This window comes from Aspergillus viridinutans (assembly GCF_018404265.1).
Source record: "Aspergillus viridinutans IFM 47045 DNA, scaffold_5, whole genome shotgun sequence".
Classification (NCBI taxonomy): Eukaryota; Fungi; Ascomycota; class Eurotiomycetes; order Eurotiales; family Aspergillaceae; genus Aspergillus; species Aspergillus viridinutans.
Window position 1 is genome coordinate 2174576 of NW_025091221.1, and position 16807 is coordinate 2191382.

Genomic DNA, 16807 nt, shown 5'->3' on the forward strand with positions numbered 1-16807 from the left:
ATAGTGGACGCTCTGAAGTTGATAGCCTTGACGCCTGAGGCTGCAACAACACCCCTGATCTCATTCCTGACTTACATACGAGAGGTACTCTTTTGTTGCTTGGTCTTGCCCCCTACCTGAACGCCATTAACAAGACTGTTCCCGGCACCCTTTCATACCTAACACTTGCCCTCCCCATCACCAAGCAGTAACCAGAATCAACCAACCAAACTCACCCGTACTACCCGTTCAGAAGTTTCATCACCACACCCCAAAAATCCCTTCAACGGTGAAATCTTCGCGTCTCAATTTTTCTTCATCACATAACCACACAACCTCACCAGCTTCATCATTTTTGAGCGACTTTTTCCATCTGGATGACTTCGCTCAAACCATCCCCTTCTTTTTAGCGCGTTAATCGGATGCTGTGTTCCCGAAATAGACTCGATGCTCCGTGACGAGCTACTCCGCTCCAAGAACGATGAGATCGCGTAAGTATTTGATATTTTTGAGCGACTTTTTCTACTGTATATGATCTCCTAATATCGAATTATTACTTATTTTAATTCTTTTTCAGACGTTGTTTGTTGTCGCGGAAGCGCAAACTGAGCGAGCTCTACTTTGCGACCGTAGGCTTCGCGGGCGCGACCGAGAACGCTCCGACCAATGCGCTATATCACCAAAAAGAACAGACGTTTCTTGACGCCAACGACCTCTCTAAGTAAGTAACTATACTGCATCTCACTCGATATTACACGCATTCGTTCTTACTTTTTATCTGTCGTTATTTGTTATTTTCTTTGAATCATTCCTCGTATTACGCATTACATGCCGGTATTCGAATTCTTTGCGTATTCCTAATACATCTATAGAGGTCGCTATTTCAATGAAGCTACTCTTCCACCATTCCCCGACTTTGCAGCTCTCATCCCGCGCCCTGAAGAACAGCAGACATCACCGGAGGTAATAGACCCAGCTGTGCAAACACATGATGTCTCATCTGTCAATGGGCCTTCTAAAGCGGAAGGTGCCGTTCGAGGCGTCGCGCCCGGTTTCCAGCAGCGGGAGGGACAGCCTGCACAGGTGATTGAACAGATACTGGTTGAAGATTCGCTTAAGAAGGATGATGCGCGCATCCACCAGCAGCCGGCGCTCGCTGTAACTTCCGAAATCACGCAGGTCGACAAGTCACCTGCGACGTCTGCGCAACCTGACCAACTGCCACAAAAGGCGAGCCTTCCGGTGCCTGAATCTCCACCTACAAGTACCAGCCACGAATCTGTGGATGTCAGCGTTTCTCCGGCTCTGAAAGAGCAGCCCCCCAGCGAAGTCGCGCCTCCGCGCGCGACCTCAAAACAACTACCATCTGCGCAAAGAAAGCCTGAAAGTCGGCCGTCTCTAGTATTGGCCCAGTCTTTGGAAGATCAACCTCTCTCACCCGCCTCGTCCGCAGGTCCTTATTCCAACAACACTCCCGTTCCTGTCGCTGTCTCCCCTGATACCAGCCCTGCCGAGGAAGTTACAGAAGGAGCGGATCAAGTTGCGCGGAGCCCGAAACATGTTGGAACGGTACAGTTACAGCCAAGCTTGGTCCCGTCCACGCCGGACGAACAGCTTCAGCTGGAGGCGGCGCAATCTCTTCAACAGAGCACCTCAGCAAGCAAGTCGATCGGCGACGTTACAACGGCAAGCAGTCTGTCCAATGAAGTAATCAAAGAGGATGTTGGTCCCACCCCGTCTGCGGCAGTCGATCCATTAAAAGAGACACAAGACCAGACTTCCGCATCTGTAGTGCCTCCTGCACCCAAGAGGCCAGATGGAGTTGTTGTCACTCCCGAGGAGTCCCAGCCACCGTCACAGCGTATACAGGAAGAGACCCAGCCTCAAGTTGGTGCTGAAGTTAAGGCGGTTGCGCCAACAACTCCGGCTGGGAAGAAGCCAACGGCGGCGACGGCTATGATTCCTGCTCAACCAGAACGTATGACAACTCGTGTATCATCTGGGGCCATCCGACACAAGTCAGTATCTGAGATACTCGGCGAGACTCCAAAACCGTCTGTCGCGCAACCTGAGAAAGCTCATCCGATGGAGAAACCTGCTGATATTGTTCGGGCTCCGCCTAGCGCCTCGCCCGAATCTGCAGCGAAGATGCGCTTGAAAGATAGAAAGGCACGAGAGAAAGAGAGGAGCAAGCTGTCGACTGTCGTTTTCCCCAAGCAGCAGCAACAGCAACAACAGCAACAAGAAAAGGATGATTCTTTGGATATTGTCCGCCAATATGCGGGGGAATTAGCTAGGTTGAACGAAGAGCAGGACTATCTATTCACCTTGTTTCAGAACAAGGCATATGCTCCTCCTCGAGGAGCCAATCTTAGCACACTGCTGGGTTCAGCTCACAAGACACTTACAACTTCCAACCACCTCCTTGAATACCAAGAGCAAATGGACTGCCGTACCTTGCGTCGAATCTATGCCCTACAGAATGCGAACAGATGGCCGCTGCGCCAATTGAAGCGCTCGGTCGAGCCTCCTCGGCAGGGAACGCATTGGGACGTCCTGCTTGATCATATGAAGTGGATGCGCACTGACTTCCGCGAAGAACGAAAATGGAAGATTGCAGCGGCGAAGAGCTGTGCTGACTGGTGCGCCGAGTATGTCAACAGTGACCCAGAGCATCGTGCCCTTCTTCGTGTGCCGGGCAGGATACCTTCATCGGATTTTGAAAGGAAAGAGGCCCACGTATCCAGCATGATCTCACCGCCGGAGGAGACCCCTGAGGAGATGCTCGTTGTCTCGCATTCTACTCCGGATCTTATACCGTCCGCAGAAAATGAGTCCGTCAGCGATGGCTTCAACGACGAGATACGTCACGATCTCCATGACACTGTGGCTCCAGCCGCAATCTTTTCCCTTGGCTTGGATGAATTCACTTTTTCGTTAGACATGACACCTGCGGCCCAGAAACTCCTTGATGAACTGCCGATATACACGCCCGTGAAGATCGCTCCTGGGACCAATTTGCCGATGTTCGAGCAGCCTCCCGATTCTGCCTGGAAAACCGAATTGTTGCCCGTCTCGAAATATGCTTCTGGTAGGATCAAGTTTCACGAAACTGAGCCACCCAGAAAGCGTAGCCGCTATGACTACTCGCAATACGATTCTAATCCGGAGCACGGCATGTTAGACTTGCCACCTGAACAGACTAATGTTGCGCTTTTCAGGCCTGAGAATAAACCCATACGGGATCGCATCCATCCCGGTCATTCCTTCAGGCCCCCAACTGAATACCCTATGCCTTCCGTTGGTTTCTTCGAGTCCAGGCAGTCATCTCAGTGGACATATGCTGAAGACGACGAGCTGCGACGTCTTGTGAAGGAGTATTCATACAATTGGTCGTTGATATCCAGCTGCCTTACTCCATCATCGCAATTTACATCGGGCGCTGAGAGACGGACACCCTGGGAATGTTTCGAGCGATGGGTGGGATTAGAAGGACTGCCTGCCGACATGTCGAAAACACAATATTTTCGCGCGTATCACCAGAGGATAGAAACTGCCCAACGCACTGTCTTGGCCCAACAGCAGGCTGCTCAGCAGCAGCAGCAGCAGCAGCAGCAACAGCAGCAGGGGGGCAACAACAATGCGCAAGCCCAGCCACCGATTCGCAGGCGTACAACACAACCTGTACGAGTCGACAGAAGGAGGTCTTCGAAGCATCTTGCATTGCTGGATGCTATGCGAAAGCTGGCTAAGAAGCGTGAGACGATGCTTCAGAAGCAGCAACACGGTGAGTTTTCTATATAACTGAGAACGTTGGATTACGCTGACCTCTATCGTCATTTCTTCCAGCTTCTCATCTTGCTTCGCTGAGGAAGGTCAATGAAGCAAACCAGCCGAAGCCTCCGATCTCGTCCCCTGCCGAGTTCAGCCGGCTCAAATACGACCGGGAGTTGAAACTTCAGGAGAGACAAGAGCAATACCGTCAGCAAATGATAGCCCAGCAGAGAGTAAGTCTTTGTATCACTCTCCATAGAAATGGATCTGGTCACTGACTTCTTCCAGGCGAATTTGGCAGCTCAGCGTGCAGGTCAAATACCTAACCAGCAGCCAATGATGAATCCTCCACCTGGACGAACGCCTAACGGTATACCTCATAATCCTGGAACTCCGGGTATACCTGGCGCAACTCCTAACGGGATGCCTAATGGAATGCCTAACGCATTGCCGAACGATATTCCGCCAGGGATGGGCGTCAGCCAAGGCCGACCTCACATGCAAGGCATGCCGACGGGTGGACCACCCATGAATGGCCCCATACCTCCGAATCCGATGGCGATGAAGATGATGCCACAGGGTCCGGCTGGTCGACCTGGAATGCCAATGCAGACATCTCCGGATAATACCCGCGTCATTCGTGAAGCAAACCGCCTACAAGAACAGCAGCGTATCTTGCAGTCTCGGCAGCAACCGCAGCCACCGCAACCTCAGGCTCAACAGGCACAGCAACAGTTTCACAATCAACAGCAGTTCGGACCGCAAGGCTCTCACTCTCCGAATATGAATCTGCCCAATGTCAACGGCGCCCCAAATAACCCAGCTATGATGGCGGCTCTCCAGGCCGGGAGTGGAATGCAGAGCCCATCTCTCCACAATGCCATGCCTCAAGGCGTATCCACTCCTTCTCCTCGAATGGGCCAGCCCAATCTTCTGTCGGGTGGGGTTGTCCCGACGATCAGTAGCATCCAGAACCAGATTCAGCGGAGTAACCCTAACATGACCCCAGAGCAAGTGAACAAGTTGGCCACAGACCGGCTACATCAGTACCAGCAGCAGCGAATGTCCCAGGTGGCCATGAATGCAGCCGCAGGCAACATGGCTAGTGTCCAAGCCAACTATCAAGTTCCTCACGACGGCAATTTTCAATCTCCTCAACCTGGCATGAATGGGGGCCCGGGAATGCAAGTTCCTCAGTCGCAAGGATTCTCGCCTATGATGCGTGTCCCACAGCCTGCTCAACAGAATCGAATTGGAGTAGGCAACTCACCTGCGATGAATGGCACTCTCCCCCAGCAGAGCCGTAGCGCAACACCGCAAACACAGCGCAGTGGAAGTGCTCAGGCGGGTCCCGTACCAGGCTCAAGCAAGAGTCCTCATCCCCCTCAGGCTCAAATTCCTAGTGGCTGAGGCTCGGAATCTGTGCTCTCTGGTGCAAAAATCGTTTCGTTGTCTACTCATGCGCTACACTTCTTTTTCTACTTCACTTGTACATATTTTTCCCACCCCACAATACTTTTATTGCCCACTTTTCCCCATTCTCCTTTCCTCGCTTGACGATTGAGATGTCATACCTCCCTTTTCCGCCCCCTCCTTTGCGCCACTCGAGCTTCCTGTTGTCCGGGGCAGCCTTCTTACTGGGACACTTCAGATTCACTTTTTTGTCTGACGCTGCATCGAGCTGCACCTGAATTCGACCCGATATGACGGGATGCATGGGTATACATGTGTGCTCTCTCTCCGGGTTTTTGACTCCCCGCGACTGCTGATGTTTTTACTACCTGTACTGATAAGATGGATTTGAAAGTACTTGGATGTACTTGTGAAAATCCGAATGGAATTGATGAAATCTAAGAAGCCAACAATGCTAATTGTATGATTAGACCTATTTCTTAACCTGCCTCTATCACTTGGTAAGCTCGTATTCACATGTTGACTCTTCAGGGACTGTACGTAGTGTAACGCAAACGAGACTAAGCGCGCGCTTAAGCGGAGCTTCGCCACCCGCACCGCCTCGTCAATAACGTAACATAGGAGACCACTATGCCTTCCAGCATTGCCATGTGTCTATGATTTTTGTTCCTGAACTAAATTACGAATTACACATATGGTCTGTAATAAATAAGCACATTTTGTCTTCTTCAGCTGCGTGTCTGGACACAACGCGGGTTGTCACGATGACCTCCTCAGAGCCGCAGAAGGACGGCAAATCATCGTCAAAACCATTTTCTTTGTCGCTCTCTGGATCTGGGTCTAACGGACAGTCCAAAAAGAGTGCGTTCAATATTCCTCCGTCGCGCGCAGCTGACCCGCCAAATCGAAAGCTTGCGCGACGCCCACACCGGCTTCATGAGGATGAGTCCGACGAGGAGGAAGCCCCACCGGCATTTGAAGCCGTCGCGGGGTTCGACACCCATACCGGAACGGTTCTGTCAGCGGATGGACGGGCCGTGGACAAAGCGAGGCGCGAACTGGTTATACCGGTAACAAGCACAAACAACTGGCGCGACCGCGTGGGGGTGAACAGAGGCCCGCGGGGGAAGAACCTCCTCCCGAAGGAGGTACAAGCGATGCAGGAAGCTGAGAGGAGAGGCGAGACTGCTGAGGGTAACCAAGAGGCGGATCGTCCAAGCATGTCTTACGGTCTTAGCTTTGCGAAACCCTCTCAAGACGAAGAGACCAAACCGGGCGAGGACCAAGCTATGAAGGATGCTGGCCCACTTATACCTCCGGTCGTCGATGAACGCCAGCCGCTGACGCAAGACGAAATTGCCCTGCAGGCGCTCATTCGCGAGAGCAAAGGCGAGACAGAGGGCCGGACGGACTTGGTCATCGAGAGTACGAAGCGGGAAGCTGAGGAGGGATATCCTGTGCGGCTCGACGAGACGGGCTCGTTCCGAGTTGATGTGGCTTCGCGGCCTGAGCCGGCGTCCCTGGACCAGTACAACGCTATACCGGTGGAGGAGTTTGGTGCTGCACTCTTGCGTGGAATGGGTTGGAAGGAGGGCCAGTCGATCGGGCGGGGGAAATACGGCACTTCTGCTACGGACGACAGGTCTCAGACGCCCCGGATACCCGAGCGTCGACCGGGCTTTCTGGGTATCGGAGCGAAGGACGTTTCTGGTGGCAAGGGCGCGGAGGCTGAGCTTGATGCGTGGGGTAAAGCTGCAATGCGCAAAGGGGCTAGAAAAGCAGGGGAGGCCCAGGGAGGTGAAGGCAATACGCAAGGTGTCTACATGCCCGTTCTGATGCGGAATAAGAAGACTGGTGAATACATCACGGAGGAAGAGCTCACAGCCTTGAAAAAGGAGGGTAAAGCAAAGAAAGACGATGACGACTGGCGGGAAAGACGAGACCGCAACCTTGAAAAGAGCGGACGTAACCGAGATAGAGACAGAGACAGGGATGGGCATTCTCGCCGTCGAGACTACGACGATGATGACAGCGATCGATCTGACAGACGGAGAACGGGGTCTTCACGGAGAGACAGAAGTTTGTCATCCAGCGATCGACAGTCCAGGCGGCGGAAGTACGATGATGAAGACGGCAGCGGAAGAGACGATCGTTACTATCGCGATAGGGATCGAGACAGAGACCGGCGCGATCGCGACCGCGATCGTGAGCGGGATAAAGACCGAGAGCGGGATCGGGATAGAGAGAGGAGTCGCGACAGGAGCAGCAGGCATCGGGATGATGACCGGTACCGCTCGAGACATTCATCCTCTCATGCGTCTAGCCGGCACGGACGTGATCGAGACAGCGATCGAGATTCTCACCGGAGAAGAAGACACGATGATTAACGTGTGGGAAAGTGTTGGACAATAGCTTCAAATAAGATAGACATATACGAGAGAAGAATTGTGTACATCATAGTCGTGCTTGAGTTGCTTTGTATGATACCCCTGGTGATTTGGGGATCCCGATATCAACATTCTGTCTTCAGGTGCTCGATAGATTATCCCCAAATGTGACCTTGAAAGAGTCTTAAAATTGCTTCAAGCCTGCGAAGACCCGTATTCAAAAGCGTCCGAAACTAGATTCTAAGCGAGGAAATGCAGCAAAAGTTTGAAAAGAACAGAGACAATGGAATGCTTTTCGACTCCCTCGCCGTACAGGACGAAAATGGTATATGAAATACAAGCGTACTCCGCCAGTGAAGCGCCAATACATCAGTCTATATACTTTGTACATGAACCAGCCCACGAGCGCAGCATCTATACCCCCAACATGATGAAGTCCCTTTCATGTTCAGGTGCTTTGTCACCATTGGTCTCGTTTGTGTTGGAGACACCGAGGTCTCCCAGAAGGCCTATGCCGCCGTCCATCTCACCCAAAACCCATTCGACCAGGAAGCTCTCGTCCGTCAGCTCCTCAATACGGCGATAATGCCGCTCTGTGTATGCGGCCAAAGCCTGCAGGATATCCTTCATGCCTGCGGCGGTGCGACGATCACTGCCTCGCTTTGCCATGCTGGAGGTTGCCAGCTCCACGAATGTTGAAGCAGGATATGATCTGAACAAAGCATATAAGATTCGCTGCGCCACTCGAGAAGCGCGCGCGTTAGTGTTCCAGTCACGCAATCGGAGCAGAAGAAGGCGGAGATTAGAGGGATCGAGGGATTGAAGGACCTCATCGATCGATGCGTCACCAGTCAAACTGTTCACACGCTCGTCTTTTTCTGCGTCCGATGAGTACGGATTATCCGCAGCATCGATTGCGGTTGTGAAGATAGATAAGAGTCGTGCGGGATGGTTAAGCTGAAGTGCTAATGTGATAGCTTCGCGGTAAGCACCCGCTCTAATGTAATTCTGCAGCTGCTGATCTTGCTCAATGCGGGCAGAGTTGGCGCTGACTGCAGCGGTGTAAGTCGCAGAGGTGGTATCAGTCCAAAAGGTGACAGTGGAATCAGCTGAGCCGGAGGCGAGCGCGTACGGAGCAGATGCTTTTTGCGAAGTAGACGGTTTCACATCGGCACGGGAGCCGGAGGGTGTAGGGCTCGCTAGCGCCCATACTCGATCCTCGTGATTGTCGAGGGTGGTCTCGACCTCGCCGGTATAAGGCGACCAAATCTTAACCAATCCGTCGGCAGCCGCAGATGCGACTAGGGGTTTAGGCTGGGCAGCGATTTTGCGCACCGAAGCATCTGTATCATCTTCCTCTGCGTCTTCAGCTTTGGTGGACAGTTCTGAAGGCGGCAACCAGATGACTTTCAGCACACTGTTTGTGTGTCCTTCAAACGTCAAAAGACAGCTGTAGTCAGACAAACTCCAAAGCTTGACGGTCTTGTCACCAGAGCCTGTGGCAATCAGGCCCCTGTTGGTACTGCTTTTTGTGTCGGCGCTGATGATGGGAGTGTCTTTGGGGGCAAAACGAACAGACCAGACTCCTCTCTTGTGGCCGCGAAGGACACCTATAACAGAGCCATCCTCAGTGGACCAGATCTTCACAGTACGATCCTGTGAAGCTGAAGCAAAGAGAGTTGATGAATGGTTGATATCAAGGGCATTGATGTCTTTTTCGTGGGCTTTTCGGGTATAAAAAGCCTTGGGTGCGTGCGGTTTCGATGAAGTGAGGGGAGCTAGCTTTCCAGTCTCCCATCGCTTGATTGTACGATCTTGAGAGCCTGTCAGAAGAAACGGAGGTGGATGGTTCAAGGGGTCATTGTGGGCGGGTGTGTTGACTGGGGGAGGCACTCGAGGAAGACTGATAGCTCCCAGGGACTCTGCATGACCTGTGAAGACTGCGAAACATGTATAAGATGATGTCTTGGGATCAAGACGCCAAAGACGGGCTGAGTTATCTTTCGCGCCAGTCGCCAACCAATGTCCAGACCAATCTACATCAATGCATATGATGATATCGTCATGGCCCTCAAGGTGTGCGACATCGGCACCGAAATATTCACGGTCTTGGGTAGACGGCCGGTCCTCAGACGGAGCGACTGATACAATGCGAATGCTTTCCGTGTTGGTGGCAAGCGCCAGCATTGATCTATCGGGACCGACATACGCTAAATCGATAATATCGTCGTCATTGCCTGATATGCGCCTGACAACTGCCAAAGGATCCAGTGTGGAGCCCGGCTTAAAGGCGGACAAGGACTCGAGTGAATGAAGCCTCAGAGTCTGGTCTGCATGAACGGTCATGGCGAACTTCATACCAGGGAAGTAGTGGATGGCCACAACTGCCTCAAATTCAGGCCCAGCTTCTTGCTCTTTGGTCACCTCTCCTCCCCGATTGCAGTCCCAGACGCGCAATTTGCCGTTTTCACCTGCCACCATGCACAGCCCACTTTCGGCGACAAATGTAGCAGCTTCAACACTTTCGTGCACGGGTATGATTCGCCGCGTTTTGAAGGTCCTCACGTCCCAGACGATAACGGTCTTATCTCGAGCAGCAGACAGCAATGCATTCTCCGAAGGGGAGTATGACAAGCTCCGTACTACAGAAACGTGAGACTCAAGAGTTGCCACTGACTTTCTCTTGTTTAGATCCCACACTCGAACTTTGCCCTCTTCGTCTCCCGATGCAAGTCGGAAGCCCACCGCGGACTCGGATTCGGCCATGTCCTCGTCACCGTCCACATCCACGGACGTTTTCCTTGACCGCTTCTTTTTCGAGGAAGACTTTGTGTCACCATCCTGAAGTGGGACCTGGAAAAAACACAGGGCTGATATAACACCGCCATGACCATGGAAGGTATGTGTGATATAGCCTCCCCTAATGTCCCAGACCTTGATCGAGCCATCTGCAGCTCCGGTTGCGAGTAGTGTACTAGTTGGGTCGACTGTAGATGTTACGACAGGTGCGGTATGAGGTTTCAAAGTTCGAAGAAGAGTTGTTTCAATTGTTCTGGAGGTTTCGTCGAAGGGTGTTAAGGCATAGATTCGCATTGACATGGACCGTGAGCAGACGATGACATGGGAAGCCGATGGAGAGACTGATAATGTTGTTAGTTCCACATTTCAAAGACCAGGAGGGCGGCAGGGAAAATGGGAAAGGCAAACACGTACTTGCTAAGCTGGTGATGATTTCTCCATCCTAGCAATTCTGGGTCAGCGACTTGCGACTCGGTCACTCTTGGGTAAAAAGTCCAGACTCACTCCTTCAATACTGGCAAGCTGGTCGCCAGTCTCAAGATCCACAATCAATGCATCCTCGCCGACACAAGTCACCAGTAACCGACCACTGGCATCGAGCGCGGTACTTCCTCCGGTATATATGGGACGAAGCGTGCGAGACGCCTCGAAAGTCGTCTTGACAACAGCTTTAGACATGATTCTTGGTGGATTTGAAGTTGATAGTGTTAGGGGACTAGCGCGCCATTATACGTCTGAAATCTGCCCAGTAACACCCAATCTGAAATGCTTCTTGCCGTTCAAAGCGACTCAAGACTTGCGCTGTTTCCAGAAACTTTTGATCTTTTTTCAGGATGTTTGTTCTGTTTGTCAAACGGACAGAAAAAAAGACGATAAATGTTGGTCCGTGCACCAAKCGCAGTAGCCGCGATGAGCGCACACGTGATCAGCCTCTCCCAACTATCAATATAACTCTCGACCATCTTCATCGCAGTTGTAACACTCAAGCTTCTTTCTTTCAGGACAAAGCTCTAGATTCGACTTATTCCAAACGATAGTGATGCTGAACCATGGGCCCATGTCTTATTGACGCACAGGCTCAGATCTCCTTAGTAGCTCAGAATGGGGCGGCAGGCTTATAGAAATCGACTTGCTTTGGTAGGCTTGAATTTCATATTTCATTCGTTGTAGTCTTTCTCGAGACAATATCAACCTTGAAGCCTGTTATTTGATCACCGACTTGACACCTGTAATGACCTTTCTTTGGCTTTGCTGAAAGAAGACATCAGACGCTGGCTATGATCATGTGTTAGTGTTTATGCGTTCTGATGGAAGATACCTAATGGTCAAGCAGGGCCGGTCTCCGTACGAGCCCCCCGAGCCTCCTGCGGGCCCCGCGGCTGATGCATCTGGCCGAGTTCACCGAAGGGCTTCCGCTATCCATGCGGACGGATACGTCCAGCATTATGACGAAAGAGGGCATCCGATAAACCCGGATTCTAAGAACTTTGGCAGAGAGTTGCGAAGAGCGAAGAATGACATCCTTTCAACAATGGGGATTGTCGTGAGCGAAGATCGAAACGCTGGCGCTCCAAAAGAGCAGCAGAAGATCGATATGATTGCTGCCGAAAACGACTATGGACTGATCATGGCCACTTTTGATCAAGTCGCTGTTTTCCTCAGTTCATGGTGGACCTCGTCGTTGACGGGGCGAATACAGGTAAGTACTGAGTCGTACTGATATCTGAAGCCTTGAAGGCCTTTCTGATTGAGTGCATCGTAGGCATTCAAGAGCCACACCAATGTTCCTCTATTGGGTATCATAAGTCGTGAACGCTCATCTATGGGGATAATGGGATTTTACTTCTCCGGAATTCCTGCATGGGCGGTGTCTACTTGTCTATCTATCTGTCGCCATCATCCCCTTGATCGCATTGTTGCCTCTCTGCAGAACAAGCATATCAATGATGACCCCTGGTCACGCCTTGTGCGGGCCTCGCTCAACATATTCCATTCTGCGTAGGTGTCTGATATCAAGTTGAACTTCTTCAACTAACTCTTTTGGCAGGGCGAGAGGCACTCTGCTTGTCTTGGCATTGCAGACATACGTATACTCACTACTACAATCCCTACATCTAGTCCAACCGTATTCTCTTCCAGGGATTCAGTTTCTTTTCCCGATAGGCGACTTGACCTCAATGCATCTTCCGTCTTTGCCTGCTGAGCTCTCCTTCAAAACCATCATCAACTTTGCGCTGGGGTTGTCCAAGACTCCTTCTCTTCTCGTCTATCTCTATGTATACCTGCGGCCCATAATAGAAATAAGGATCTATCGCTTGATTCGCCGAAGGTTACCGAAGCCGAGTCTTGCGGATGAACTCTCCATCAAAGTGGCGTTCGAGAATGATCTGATAGACTGGATGGTACCAACTCTTGGACGCAGATCAGAAGAAGAGAATCGTCGCAGTAATCTGTCTCTTACAGAGGATGTGATGTACGAATTGTCTTCCCTCAGAGACTGGATGTTGTCGTTGGTTCGTCTGAGGCCACGGCGTGGACCTAAAGAGAAGGCGAGTTCGTCACTCAGGGACGGAAGGATAGATTCTCTGCGTCTGAACATGGCAGAGCTACAAACAGAGGTCAATTCTTCGCATTACCGATCTCATTTACCCCAGGAAGAGGCTTTACGGCCCACAGCTTCTCCTGAGGAGCTGGCTCTCCAGGATCATGCTGAAGCTGCGCAGTCCGGATCTTCTGGACTAGATGTTTCCACACAGGGGCATGGCCAAGATGCAGAATATAACGAAAACCGGGTCCTATCCAGTGAGGATGATCCGATTTCTCAGTCGCCCGCCGAGTTGAGCACAGGTTTCTCCTTGGAGGCAGCCACTTTAGGGAGACCAACCACCATTCCTTCTGCTGCAGATTCATCCAACCCATCGGCAGATACCCATCGCCCCTTTGAGCAGAGCCGGCTCAACTCACGATCCGATACCCTTCTGTCTCGACAGTCGTCTCCTGCAACATCTCCTCCAAACTCGCCACGTGTCCGAGCATCATTAATCCATCAGAATTCAGACGTGATCACCATGCAGCTAGAAGTCTTGGGAAACCGTAATGCGCACAACCAGAGTCCACAGAATCCAAGAACTGCCAACGAAATCGATCGGTCCGACTATAATGGAGAGCCAGCTGACCGTAGGTCAATCCAGGATTTCCTGGACAATCTTCTGGCGAACCAGGGGCAAAGTCTTGCTACTGTAGCTGGGTCAGAAGCTGTAGACAGCGATGGACTTTCTAATATGACCGCCGCACTGTCACCTGAGACCGGAGACGGTGCTATTCCATTACACGATCGAGATCATGGTCAGCACACATCAGATGAACAGCCTACGCATGATACTCCCGCCACGCTACCGGTCTCGGCACTCGCCAACATTTTACCAGACAGCGTGGAAGAGCCAAGCCAGGACGACAATCTTGAGCCGAACTCGGAAGCGAACGCCCTTCATGCCAGTGCTTCCGATGGGGAGCTGCCACCGCCACTAGCAGACGCTTTCGCTTCTGGGGACGTGACAGCCGACGCCTCCTCTGTCCCACACCGCGTCACAATCCTTTCCTGTCATCCAGTCGACTCTCTTGCTTCACACCTCGCCTCTATTGTCACCACTGCGCTCTTCATCCCCCTCGAATCATACTATTTGCGTTCCCTCGCCTCTTCCTATTTGTCATCCGTAGGGTCCCCTCGACGTTCCGACGTCCGTCCCCTTGGAGCATGGGGCGGAGGTGGCTCTTCCTCTGATATAATGGCATATATGGGCAAGATGGCCCTCATGGTTGGCTTGCAAGCCGCAGTGAATGCAAGTGTGTGGGGTGTGATATCAGGCGCTGCAATCAGGATCGGCAAGCGATTCTGTGGTTGGGGAAATTTATGAGCCTTTCGATTCAATATTAATGATTGGCTTGGCACTTTGCGATTGACAAGCATGGCCTGACTTTAATCCTCCCTGTATGCGGAGAACGCTGAAGGGTGAAAAGCGTGATGCGGACTGATGACCATCGGCGATAGGTTTCATTCCAGTGTCCTATATACTGGCGAAGCAAAACATAAACCACATGGAACATTATCACCATCGTTATATCATCACATCTAATTGTACAATAGTATCTCTCCAAACGAGTGCTGCATCAGTATAACTTGCACACACGACTTGATCTACAACAGCTGATACTTTTCGAATAAATCACTGAGTTATATTGTTCCCAATGCCGGCTTCACACAGCGAGGGCACTCGTCTCTCACTTGGCAGCGCCCTTGCCTTTCCGATTATTCATACCAGGGATCTTTCGACGCTCCCAAACCATCAGATAGCCTTCCCGCGTAAACAGAGTCTCACTCTCAGCCTTCTTGACAAATAGATCTTGGATCTCCAGCCATTCAGGTCCTTGCTGTTCCCCGGCACCTTGGCTTTGATGCCGTCTGTTTTCCTCTGTCATGGCTTTGTCGTGGAGCTGGACAAGCCAGGCCACCCTCTCACTGCCAGCACCGGCGCCAGCCGACGATGTTCCGCCCGCAGCGGTGAGGCCCTTCTCTGCAGCATCCTCAGTGGCACCCGGTGCTGCCACAGTTGGATCCAGGATAATGTTGGCGACGAGATCATATAGAATCGGTTCGCCAGGTGGCCAGATTTCCGGATTAGGTTCCACGTACGGCGACATATCTAAAGAGCGCGGCGACGGGAAAGTGACAATAGTGGGATTGCGCTCAGAAACAAATCTGTTCTTGCTGAATCGTTTGATGTGGAATAAAAGGTAAGGGGGTAGAGGATGAAGAAGGCGATGTCGCACACGGTGAGCCAGCTTCTCGGAGGCCGTAATACCGTTGTACTTGTTCAGAAGAGTTGTGAGGGGAACATGGGGGATGATGGATTCTCGGTTCGCGGATTGAAAGAGGGGTGTTGGCGGAAGATCCAGAGTTAAAATGAGGAATGGGGTGGTTTGACTATTGATAGTGCCTGATTCAGTGAAGACCAGGCGAGCGTTTTGGGTATCTGAGTGCGCAGTAATGGCTTGACTTTCGATTCTCAAGTGACCTTGGAAAGCAGCCTGTATCACACTCGTCGGGGTCGACGATGGTTTCTTCGAACCACCTAGGGAAAGGTGTAGATTGTTTAAAAACCAGGAGAGGAATTCTACTGGATCCGATTGCTGGGTAAGGGTGAAGCGCTTCGATGACCGGAGCGCAATCTCCTGTAGCAACTCGTGTGGCGAAACATGCGAGCGGAAAGCCTTGGGATTCCACAATTTGCGTACCAATGTGCTGAAGCGAAGGGCCAACTCCGGCGTGCCTGGTACAGGAAATTGATGCAGTAGGAAATAGTTGCGAATTGGGAAAACGTGAGCCAAGACCTGGACGACGACGTTAAGATAATCGTTGGCTTTGATGTTGTTCATTCCAACGAAGCCTACAAAGGGAAACGAAATGCGTTAGCTTGTGTTGAAAAATTTCCAACGGAATTGAAGAAAAAGTCTTACCAGGTCTGTAACGATTACCTGCAAGATCAAAAGCATCATGAACCTCTTTATCCAACTTAGAAACCTCCTCTTTTGAGTAGTGAGGATCTACCACATATTTGATGTCATCCAAGCTTTTGCTCTTGACTTCATATCCTTCAGGAAGAACATAAACCTTCTTGGTCGATATGTTGACGAAGACATGATGCCCAACTTCGAGAGCATGAAAGTAGGCATACGATTTGGGGCCCCTGCCCTGGAAGTATTTGCCGCACACCAGGCAGGCATACACGTTGATATTCGAAAGACTGATTGAGCAGAGCTTCTCAAAGTCAAAATCGAGAATTTCGCGATTGATCGTGTCGAGGTAGAGGTCGCTGTAGCCTTCCATAGGTTCACTTTGGCGTTTCGGCGCTGCGATGACCGGCCGGTCCTCATCGACATCGGACGATTCGGCGACTTCGGCGTTCTCTGGAATAGCCTCCTCCATCTCTTCCTCTTCATGATCAGCTGCTGCAAGGATATCTTGCCCTTTGCGTTCATGTTCCTCCATTTCCTGGCCACTGGCCCGTCGCAAAGGTAATGCTCCGTTGCGGGGGTCGCCTTCTTCAAATTCGTCTTCCACACGAGCCTTCTTCGAAACAGGAGAGCCTACTGCAGGCTCGTCCTCGAGCGACAGTTCTGCCTGTCTCTTCGACATCGTGGCCGTGAAATTAACAATTGAGTTGAGAAGTCACGGAGATGGAGCTGGATTGAAACCATCGCCGGGCTAAGCTCTAGAAGACGCGACAGATCAAAGGTGCAAACATGTCAAACATGCAGCGTCACCAATGCGCATCCCATTCAAGGGTTATCACGTTCTACTCAAGCGGATATTCTGAGTTCAGGAGAGTATCGACTGTTTGAGTCATTTTCATTGGTCCCTATCAAGAGACTACATACGTGCCCAAGTCATGGGAAAT

General features: G+C 51.5%; 5 protein-coding genes across 5 annotated transcripts; 3 read left to right on the plus strand and 2 right to left on the minus strand.

The window, feature by feature from the left end:
• Positions 1-426: 426 nt before the first annotated feature.
• eaf1 (MYB and HSA domain protein) lies at positions 427-5163 on the plus strand (the record flags this gene model as incomplete). The annotated part of the gene is made up of 5 exons (XM_043270870.1): positions 427-470; positions 557-700; positions 852-3766; positions 3829-3986; positions 4042-5163. 5 exons carry the CDS (start codon positions 427-429, stop codon positions 5161-5163), a joined length of 4383 nt encoding a protein of 1460 aa, XP_043126805.1.
• Positions 5164-5930: 767 nt separating this feature from the next.
• spp2 (spliceosome ATPase-activating subunit SPP2) lies at positions 5931-7553 on the plus strand (the record flags this gene model as incomplete). The annotated part of the gene is made up of 1 exon (XM_043270871.1): positions 5931-7553. The coding sequence occupies one exon, from the start codon at positions 5931-5933 to the stop codon at positions 7551-7553; it is 1623 nt and encodes a 540-aa protein (XP_043126806.1).
• A 414-nt stretch (positions 7554-7967) lies between these two features.
• On the minus strand, positions 7968-11030 carry Aspvir_007694 (U3 snoRNA-associated protein UTP13; the record flags this gene model as incomplete). Its single annotated transcript, XM_043270872.1, has 3 exons — positions 7968-10693; positions 10767-10794; positions 10857-11030. 3 exons carry the CDS (start codon positions 11028-11030, stop codon positions 7968-7970), a joined length of 2928 nt encoding a protein of 975 aa, XP_043126807.1.
• Positions 11031-11673: 643 nt separating this feature from the next.
• On the plus strand, positions 11674-14266 carry Aspvir_007695 (uncharacterized protein; the record flags this gene model as incomplete). The annotated part of the gene is made up of 3 exons (XM_043270873.1): positions 11674-12051; positions 12283-12350; positions 12400-14266. The coding sequence occupies 3 exons, from the start codon at positions 11674-11676 to the stop codon at positions 14264-14266; spliced, it is 2313 nt and encodes a 770-aa protein (XP_043126808.1).
• A 364-nt stretch (positions 14267-14630) lies between these two features.
• Aspvir_007696 (ubiquitin carboxyl-terminal hydrolase family protein) lies at positions 14631-16545 on the minus strand (the record flags this gene model as incomplete). Its single annotated transcript, XM_043270874.1, has 2 exons — positions 14631-15796; positions 15867-16545. 2 exons carry the CDS (start codon positions 16543-16545, stop codon positions 14631-14633), a joined length of 1845 nt encoding a protein of 614 aa, XP_043126809.1.
• Positions 16546-16807: the final 262 nt, after the last annotated feature.